Consider the following 10,000-nt stretch of genomic DNA (forward strand, 5'->3'; position numbering starts at 1 on the left):
TAACCCCAGGAAGTACCTTCGCAGTGTAGGCGATGGAGAGACTGTGGAGTTTGATGTTGTTGAAGGAGAAAAGGGTGCGGAGGCAGCAAATGTTACAGGCCCTGGTGGAGTTCCAGTTCAAGGCAGTAAATACGCAGCAGACCGTAACCATTATAGACGCTATCCATGTCGTAGGGGTCCTCCACGCAATTACCAGCAAAATTACCGAAATAGTGAGAGTGGGGAAAAGAACGAGGGATCAGAAAGCGCTCCTGAAGGCCAGGCCCAACAAAGCCTGCCCTATAGCAGGCGAAGGTTCCCACCTTACTACATGCGGAGACCCTATGCTCATGGACCACAGTATTCCAACCCCCCTGTGCAAGGAGAAGTGATNGAGGGTGCTGACAACCAGGGTGCAGGAGAGCAAGGTAGACCAGTGAGACAGAATATGTATCGGGGTTACAGACCACGATTCCAAAGGGGCCCTCCTCGCCAAGACAGCCTAGAGAGGATGGCAATGAAGAGGACAAAGAAAACCAAGGAGATGATACCCAAGGTCAGCAGCCACCTCAACGTCGGTATCACCACAACTTCAATTACCGATGAAGATGCCCAGAGAACACAGAGAACGCTAAACCACAAAGTGGCAAAGAGACAAAAGCAGCTGATGCACCAGCTGAGAATTCATCCTTTCTGGAGGCTGAGCAGGGTGGGGCTGAGTAAACGCCAGGTTACCATCTCTACCATCATCCNGTTTGGTCATCCAACAAGAAGAAATGAATATGAAATTCCAGCAATAAGAAATGAACAAAGATTGGAGCTGAAGACCTTAAGTGCTTGCTTTTTGCCCGCTGACCAGATAACATTAGAACTATCTGCATTATCTAAGCAGCATGGGGTTTATGGGGTTTTTATTATTTTTACCTTAAGACGTCTATTTTTGGTAATGACAAACGTGTTAAGAAAAAAAAAAAGAGGCCTGGTTTTTCTCAATACACCTTTAATGGTTTTTAAATTGTTTCATATCTGGTCAAGTTGAGATTTTTAAGAACTTCATTTTTAATTTGTAATAAAGTTTACAGCTTGATTTTTTTCAAAAAAGTCAACAAACTACAAGCACCTGATAATAAAGGTCTTAAATAATAATAAAAAATAATAATAAAAAAAAAGAAGAAGAAAGCATTTGACAAAATCTTACACCCATTCATGATAAAAGTCTTGGAAAGATCAGGAATTCAAGGCCCATATCTAAACATAATAAAAGCAATGTAGAGCAAACCAGTAGCCAATATCAAAGTAAATGGAGAGAAACATGAAGCAATCTTACTAAAATCAGGGACTAGACAAGGCTGCCCACTTTCTCCCTACCTATTCAACATAATACTTAAAGTCCTAGCCAGAGCAGTTAGACAATAAAAGGAGATCAAGGGGATGCAAATTGGAAAGGAAGAAGTCAAAATATCACTTTTTGCAGATGATATGATAGTATATATAAGTGACCCTAAAAATTCCACCAGAGAATTCCTAAATCTGATAAACAGCTTCAGTGAAGTTGCTGGATATAAAATTAACAAAAATAAATCAATGGCGTTTCTCTACACAAAAGATAAACAGGCTGAGAAGGAAATTAAGGAAACAACAACCTTCACAATAGTCACAAATAATATAAAGTACCTTGGTGTGACTCTAACTAAGGAAATAAAAAATCTGTTTGATAAGAACTACAAGTCACTGAAGAAAGAATTCAAAGAAGATCTCAGAAGATGGAAAGATCTCCCATGCTCATGGTTAGGCAGGATCAATATAGTAAAAATGGCAATCTTGCCAAAGGCCATCTACAGATTCAATGCAATCCCCATCAAAATTCCAACTCAATTCTTCAACTAATTAGAAAGGGCAATTTGAAAATTCATCTGGAATAACAAAAAAACAAGGATAGCAAAAACTCTTTTCGATGATAAAATAACCTCTGGTGGAATCACAATGCCTGACATAAGCTGTACTGAAGAGCAATTGTGATAAAAACAAACAACAACAACAACAAAACCCAGCATGGTACTGGTACAGTGACAGGCAGGTAGATCAATGAAATAGAATTGAAGACCCAGAAATGAACCCAGACACCTATGGTCACTTGATCTTTGACAAGGGAGCTAAAACCATCCAGTGGAAAGGAGACAGCATTTTCAACAAATGGTGCTGGCACAACTGGCAGTTATAATGTAGAAGAATGTGAATTGATCCATTCTTATCTCCTTGTACTAAGGACAAGTCTACAGGGATCAAGGAACTCCTCATAAAACCAGAGACACTGAAACTTATAGAGGAGAAAATTCTGGGGAAAAGCCTCGAAGATATGGGCACAGGGGAAAATTTCCTGAACAGAACAGCAATGGTTTGTGCTGTAAGATAAAGAATTTAAATGGGAACTCATAAAATTGCAAAGCTTCTCTAAGGCAAAAGACACTGTCAATAAGACAAAAGGGCCACCAACAGATTGCTAAAGGATCTTTACCTATCCTAAATCAGATAGGGGACTAATATCCAAAAAGAACTCAAGAAGATGGACTCCAGAAAATCAAATAACCCTATTAAAAAAATGGTGTACAGAGATAAACAAGGAATTCTCAACTGAGGAATAACAAATAGCTGAGAAGCACCTGAAAAAATGTCCAACATCCTTAATCATCAGAGAAATGCAAGTCAAAACAACCCTGAGATTCCACCTCACACAAGTCAGAGTGGCTAAGATCATAAATTCAGGTGACAACAGATGCTGGTGAGGATGTGGATAAAGAGGGATACTCCTCCATTGTTGGTGGGATAGCAAGTTGGTACAACCACTCTGGAAATCAGTCTGGCAGTTCCTTAGAAAATTGGGCATAATATTACCGGAAGATCCAGCAATTCCTCTCCTGGGCATATATCCAGAAGATGTTCCAACTGGTAATAAGGACATATGCTCATAGCAGCCTTATTTATAATAGCCAGAAGCTGGAAAGAACCCAGATGCCCCTCAAAAGAGGAATGGATACAGAAAATGTGGTACATTTACACAATGGAGTACTACTCAGCAATTTAAAACAATGAATTCATGAAATTCTTTGGCAAATAGAATGACCTGGAGGTTATCATCCTGAGTGAGGTAACCCAATCACAAAAAAACCACACATGGTATACAGTCACTAATATGCAGATATTAGCACAGAAACATAGAATATACAAGATACAATTTGCAAAACACATAAAACTCAAGAAGAAAGAAGACCAAATTGTGAATACTTCGCTCCTTCTTAGAATGGGGAACAAAGTACCCATGGAAGAAATTGCAGAGACAAGGTTCAGAGATAAGATGGAAGGAAAGACCATCCAGAGATTGCCCTACCCAGGGATCTGTCACATATACAACCACCAAACCCAGACACTATTGTATATGCCAGAAAGATTTGACTGACAGGACCCTGACATAACTCTCTCGTGTGAGTCTATGCCAATGCCAGACAAATACAGAAGTGGAGTCTTACAGTCATCTATTGGATGGAACACAGGGCCCCTAATGAAGGAGCTAAAGGGGTCTGCAACCCTATAGGAGGAACAACGATATGAACTAACCAGTACCTCCCAGAACTGTGTCTCTAGGTGCATATGTAGCAGAGGATGGCCTAGTTGGCCATCAATGGGAGGAGAGGCCCTTGGTATTGCGAAGATTATATGCCCCAGTACAGGGGAACACCAGGGCCAGGAAACCAGAGTGGATGGATTGGGGAGCAGGGCAGGGGAGGGTATAGGGGGCTTTAGGGATAGCATTTGAAATGTAAATGAAGGATATATCTAATAAAAAAATGGCACAATTCAATCTATCATCCCAGTTCTTGGTAGGTACAGGCAGGAAAATCAAAAGTTCAAAGTCATCTTCAGTTACATAGTAAAAGGTGAAGCCAGCCTGAGCTATAAAAACAAACTTATAAACAAATAAACCCTACATTAAAGAAACAAATTTCTTAATACATACCAGGCTAATAAGAATCTGGTATATATGAATTTAGTAGTATGTGGTGTCAGGCACACAGGTTTATTATTGCTGCATGCCTGTGATCCTGGTAATCAAGATAATAAAGTAGTTTGGGAGCCTATGGATAGATATAGATACAGACTTTATCAAAGATAACAATTTTAAAAAATATCAAAAACCCTAGTAGTCATGAAAACCACATTTTTTTCTAGCTCATGAGTGACTGAAAGTTATTGATAAACAAGTTTCGAGGTTAATAGAATAAATTTTGGGTCTTTTGTAGCCAAGTGGAAAAATCATAACACTGCTTAGGGAATTTTTCCTATAATTTCATGTTAAGTAAGTATTCCAAGTGGTCCTTTGTCATAAAAAGAATGAGTATCATCCTAAAAGAAATATTCTCAGTCAGACACCATAGATCATACCTGTCAACCTAGAACTAAGAGAGTTGAATTACCACAAGTTGGAAGCAAACTAAGGCTACAGAGTGAGAACATGTCTCCAGCCAATAAGCCAGCCAACAATGAAAACAAACACACAAGCCAAATGGATGGAGTGTTTTCTTGTACTGATAAGAGGTCTGTGCCAAGGATTTGCCAAGAATCCTTTACTCACTAGGTCAACCTGCACTTCGGGATAGGGAAGCAAGAGATAAATAAAAGATAAATGAGTTAAAATTGCTAATAAAGTGATAGACCAAATGTTCAAACTAATTCTTCTATCATGTTTTATGTTCCAAATAGATTTTATAAACTGGTTGAGTGAATATCACTTTTAGCTTCAGAAGATATCATGTATATGTAAGAGGCATTTCGCTATTATAAATTATTTTTATGACGTAAAAAATGTCAAGATCGAGTTGTATATTTTAAAATCAATTTTATTAGTTTAATAAAACAAAAGAAACAAACAAAAAGAAGGGTAGTAGTGGTACATTCCTTTAATCACTGTATTTGGGAGGCAGAGGATGACAGATTTCTGAATTCAAAGACAGCCTGGTCTACAGAGTGAGCTCAAGACTTCCAGTGCTGTTCAGAGAGATCCTGACTCAGAAAAAAAAACTAACAATAATAATAATAATAATAACAATAACAATAATGATAATAATAATAATAACAATAATAATCAAAAAAAGAAAAACCCAAAATAAATAAACAAAGAAAACAACAACAACAACAACGAGACACCCCTTCACATTTTTGTAAATGAGAGACTGAGTTAAGGCAGTGTTGATGATCTTAAAACGAACTACTCCACTGAAGGTGCTCGGCTTCCAGTATTGAGGAGAATAGATGGGATTACCCCTAAGTCCTTTCAAGGAGAATGGTGTTTCAAGTTCTACCAAAGTGTCCCCAAAGATAGCATCTGGACAGGGCTTTTCCACCAGGAGGCCAGGATAGAGTTCAATGGTGTCAAGGCCAGTGAAGAGGGATTTCAACCCTGCAGCTATTTCCTTCTCTCCTGGAAGGTACCAAAAATAGAGATACAGGAACATCAAACTGGGAACAGCTGACAATTGTCCTGGCTGTTGAGCATAGGCTTTCCACTGCTCACTAGCTGGACCCCATTCCCACTCCTCTTTCTCAGTAAACTTGATCCTTTTCTATTCCCAGAAGAAGAAGAAGAAAAAGGAGGAGGAAGAAGAGGAAGAGGAAGTTAGGTTATTCCTTCACTAAATTCCCTCTCACCTTCTCTTTTCCCATTGAATCCTTGATTCTTTTAGGATCTTCAGACACCATTTCTTACCTGTAAGCTCTTCAAATGATGCATAAGGCTTCTCTTTGAGAGACTGGTATTTCATCTCTATGCTTTGGTCAGTGGAGGTTCTTGCCTCTGCTTCTACAACCATTGGAACATTTCTTCCCCCAGCAACCTTTGACAAGTGAATAATAAATTATATTTCTTAGGCATATTCCTGTGGTCCTACTTCTTGTCCTAAACACTTCTAGTCTGTTAAGAGTATGCCTTTTATGTTTATAAAAAATAAGCTGATAGACAACCCTGAAGATTTAATTCTGAAAGCTATAATATGACTGAAAGTTTTTTAAAATATTGTTTTTAAGATAAACAGGTGTCAGTGTTGGAGAGATGGCTCAATGATTAAGAGCACTGACTGCTCTTCCAAAGGTCCTGAGTTCAACCCCCCAAAACCATATGGTGGTTCCCAACCGTCCATAATGAGATCTGACACCCTCTTCTGGTAAGTCTGATGACAGCTACAAAGTACTTAGTTCTAATAATAATTACATCTTTCAAAAATATATAGGTGTCATTATTTACTGGATAACTTTACATGAACACTATATAAAGCCTTTCATAAACCTTCCAGGAGTCATGTTTCAAGAACCAGTAGAACACCTGATGATTATTTTAGTAAAAGAAAAAAAACTGTCTCTATGACAAAAATCCTAAAGCTACTGACCAGCTGGTTCTTGCTTTTCAGGAACAATGCTTACCCGGCCAGCAATCTGTCTGCTGAATGACTCAACAATCTTAATGAGTCCGTGTTCCAGGAGGATGGAGTTGTAGAGAAACTGGTTGAAGCTGTACCCCTGGATTTTAGTGTTGAAAGTGTCAGGCAGCAGGGGTTGCCAGTGATAGAGTGTGTTGAATGCAGAGGCAGTGAGGTTCTGATAATGCAACTGTTGGTTGAAAAGGAGCTCTGGGTCAAACTTGAGTTTGAAGTCAGAACTGTTCAGGTGTTGCACGTAGTCTTCGATCGCAATCTTCATAGTTTTTCCTGTTGCAAAACACAGAGACTTTACTTTCCTTACAACAAATGGTAGGGATGTTACCAGATCACATTCACTCTCCCTATTCATGAGATGGAGTCAAACAGAGCAAACCCAAGAAAGGAGTTATTCTTTCTCTTTTTGTGGGGTGGGGAGGTCATTCCTGTCAGAGAGGGATTACTCATTATTTCTCTCTTGCTTACCTATGAGTCTCCTGGTTTGGAATAGTGACTCATCCTCCCACATAGGATGTTTCTGTTTGAGTTTGTCACACACTCTGTTGTGCTCCCAAAGCCAGATTGTAGCATCCATTATCACACCAGGCACCAGACCAAAGACTTCATGCCCCACAGCAAACTGCAGGTTCTTAGGGATCTGAGGAGGGTCCATCATCTCTACCTGAGTGTCTTTGACTGTGGGAGGATTCACCTCTCCACTGATGACCTAAATCATAACAGTAATAACAGTTAAAAAAGAAAGGAAAAGTCACAACAGTTTTAATATATAAGTCTAAATAACAGGTGATCATCTTTAAACCATAAGGAAAATATCTGATATTTCAATTTTCCATCCTTGAAAATGCACAGTTTATGTTATCTTTCTAGAGTTTCACCATAAATGTGATTTAAGTCCACCTAAAAAAACTTAATTAGGGAAAATTTCAATTTACTGATTTCTTCATATGATTTCTTATTCAATTTTGATGATTTAATTTTCCATAAAATTAAACAAATAAATAAAGATTTGCTTTGTTTTTATATGAAGGAGAATTTGCCTGACTGTATGTATGTATGTATGTATGTATGTATGTATGTATGTATGCATGTATGAATGAATGTATAGCATGTGCTTGCCTGGTACCCTAAAATGTCAGATAAGGAGGACACATGTACTAGAACTGACTGGAGTTATAGATGGTTGTGAACTATCATGTGGGCTTTAGGAACTTAAGTTGGGTCCTCTGTAAAAGCATCAAGTGTTCATAAACACCAATCTAGCAAGCTCAACAAATGAGTCTTTATAGCCACAAAATTCTAAAATAATTTGTTAATCAAACTCCAAGTCTGTATAGTTCTTTATGTTGATTGATATTAGTATCATTTATTAAGTATTCCACAGGCTTCATTAGAACCATGATAGTTGTTTTTATATTATTTAAAGTAGCACAATAAGGGAATGTTTTTTAGTGAAGCCTGGGCCTCTACCTTAATAAGCAGAGCCCAGTGCCTGGCAAGTACAAAGTTCTAAGGTTCACTTCCCAATGTCACCAATGATGAATAATTAATAATTAATTAATTCACATAAGATAGAGCCTTTTCATAGATTAAACTTTTTAACTAAAAGGGTAAGGAAAATTAAATTAAAATATTTCTGTGTATTTCTGTTCATTATTACTAAACAAGCAAATGAAAATGGAACAACCATCATGGTTTTAGTAGACATGACATTTGAATTTTAAAAAATAGGAGCAATATGCTTGGGATGGGAAGATATCAGCATTCCCTAAAAATTTGCTTTAAATCTGAGTTAAGCCTACTTACTCCATGGCCCAGTCCTCGGGTGAACCTGGGTCCTTGCTTCTGATCTGTCTTGAAAAATTGATGGGTAAAGTGCTGGGCAAAGAATGCAAACATCATATTTGAGCCTTGAGGATCAGGAATGAACTCTCTCCTTAGAAGAACCTTTCCCAGCACTTCTTTTGAATCAGGAAGCTCCTTATTTCCTGGAACATGAAAACTCTGAAGTAAGTATCTATCCATTCACCTATTTGTTCAAGCAAACAGATGACTGTATAATACATGAGAGCATCCATCACTTAGAACCATGGTCTCAAAGGGGATCACAACATCAATACAACTGTTGTGTTTTGAGGCACAGTGTCAGGCTTGTACCCCAGCCTGGACTGAAACTCACTCTCTATGTGAGGATGGTCTTGAGTTATTGGTTAACCTTTGCCTTAGAGATTACAGGCAATAAGCTATCTTGCTAAGGCTATAAATTCAAGTGTTAAGATATTGGGGGTGGTTATTGAATTTCTATCAATTTTGACTAATATCAATTCTATTTAGGATAATATACTAAAGCTAAGAAATTATATCAAATTCACATTTACTTTCACGTAATAGATCTGCACTTATATTAGCCTCTGTGGAAAACTACACTAAAAACAAAAGTATTTACAGTTTTACCTTAATGACAATCTAAGGTCGCCCTACCTCACTGCAATCGCTATGTCTGTATTTCTTTGCAATCACCTTCACACCCATGGGAGTTGATCAGTCACCTGTTACTGAAGGAAGGATCCTGGTGTAGTAGGAGAGGTTGGAGAAGGCTTCCCAGCTTTTGTAACCACAGTGCACATTGTAAGTTGGTGGACTGTCAATCAAATGTGATCTGGCTGAAATTTTAAAGAGATTTATGGGACCTAATATGTAAAAAAACAACAACAGGGGCATATCAATTATCAGAGTACAATGTAGCAAGTACAGAGATTGGATATCCTTCAGATAAAGATAAGGGTTTACAATGACTGAACTTTAAAGGGCACTGAAAATGCATCTTCAATAAAGCTTTAGCTTTACACAGGACATTCTGCTCCAGTAGTCTTGACTCTTCAGGTACCACCCACTCCTGTTTCATAGCTGATGATAGATATAGATGGATGGGTATGGCCTTCCCTTAGAACTATAGACAGTTATTTTCTCTTCTGACCCAAACCCTAATCAACTATTTGTTTCTAAGTGTGCTGTGATTTTAGAACCATTCTGCGAGCCATGGGTATTCAATGAATAGGGGAACCACACTTCCTCCACAGGAATGAAGGACAGGGGTCATAATTATGATCCAGACTACAAGTTTACATGACAGTATTTTAGACATTTCAGGGGAACAAAAAACACAATAGAAAATACTTCAAGCCCTTTGAAAAGGTCAGGATAGTTCTTAGGGTTGGGTTTCTAGCACCTAGTTGTGTTGGAGGATGCTGGAAAACAAGGGAGGGTTGTACTTACATGTCAGCACATATCTCATGACTGAACTTCGCAGGAAGGGAATGTTGTTCACAATGTTCCAGACTCCCTTGAAGAGGCTCAGGATGTAGTGCACTGTGTTTGGGGTTGTCTTCAGCAGTAACTCAATTCTTGTCAGAAATTCACCTGGAGAGAGACAAAGCAGGAGGAAGAACTGAGCAGTCCCCCTCTCCTCCATAGGACACAAATCTACAAAATAATGGTAACCATATATGGGTGGCTTCTTTCCAAAGGAAGATACCCCAGGA

At 38.4% G+C, this 10,000-nt stretch overlaps 1 protein-coding gene and 1 pseudogene across 1 annotated transcript in view; one reads left to right on the forward strand and one right to left on the reverse strand.

Moving 5' to 3' along the window:
- Position 1: 1 nt before the first annotated feature.
- LOC110296225 lies at positions 2-702 on the forward strand (annotated as a pseudogene).
- A 202-nt stretch (positions 703-904) lies between these two features.
- The window catches only part of LOC110296230 (prostaglandin G/H synthase 2-like), a 32,237-nt gene continuing 23,141 nt past the window's right edge, over positions 905-10,000 (reverse strand). Inside the window, 9 exon segments of the mRNA XM_029475674.1 lie at positions 905-913; positions 5,187-5,452; positions 5,738-5,864; positions 6,448-6,731; positions 6,927-7,159; positions 7,261-7,358; positions 8,265-8,446; positions 9,008-9,121; positions 9,735-9,878. Coding sequence (XP_029331534.1) covers positions 905-913; positions 5,187-5,452; positions 5,738-5,864; positions 6,448-6,731; positions 6,927-7,159; positions 7,261-7,358; positions 8,265-8,446; positions 9,008-9,121; positions 9,735-9,878 — 1,457 coding nt within the window.

Source organism: Mus caroli, chromosome 1 (genome assembly GCF_900094665.2).
Source record: "Mus caroli chromosome 1, CAROLI_EIJ_v1.1, whole genome shotgun sequence".
Lineage (NCBI taxonomy): Eukaryota > Metazoa > Chordata > Mammalia > Rodentia > Muridae > Mus > Mus caroli.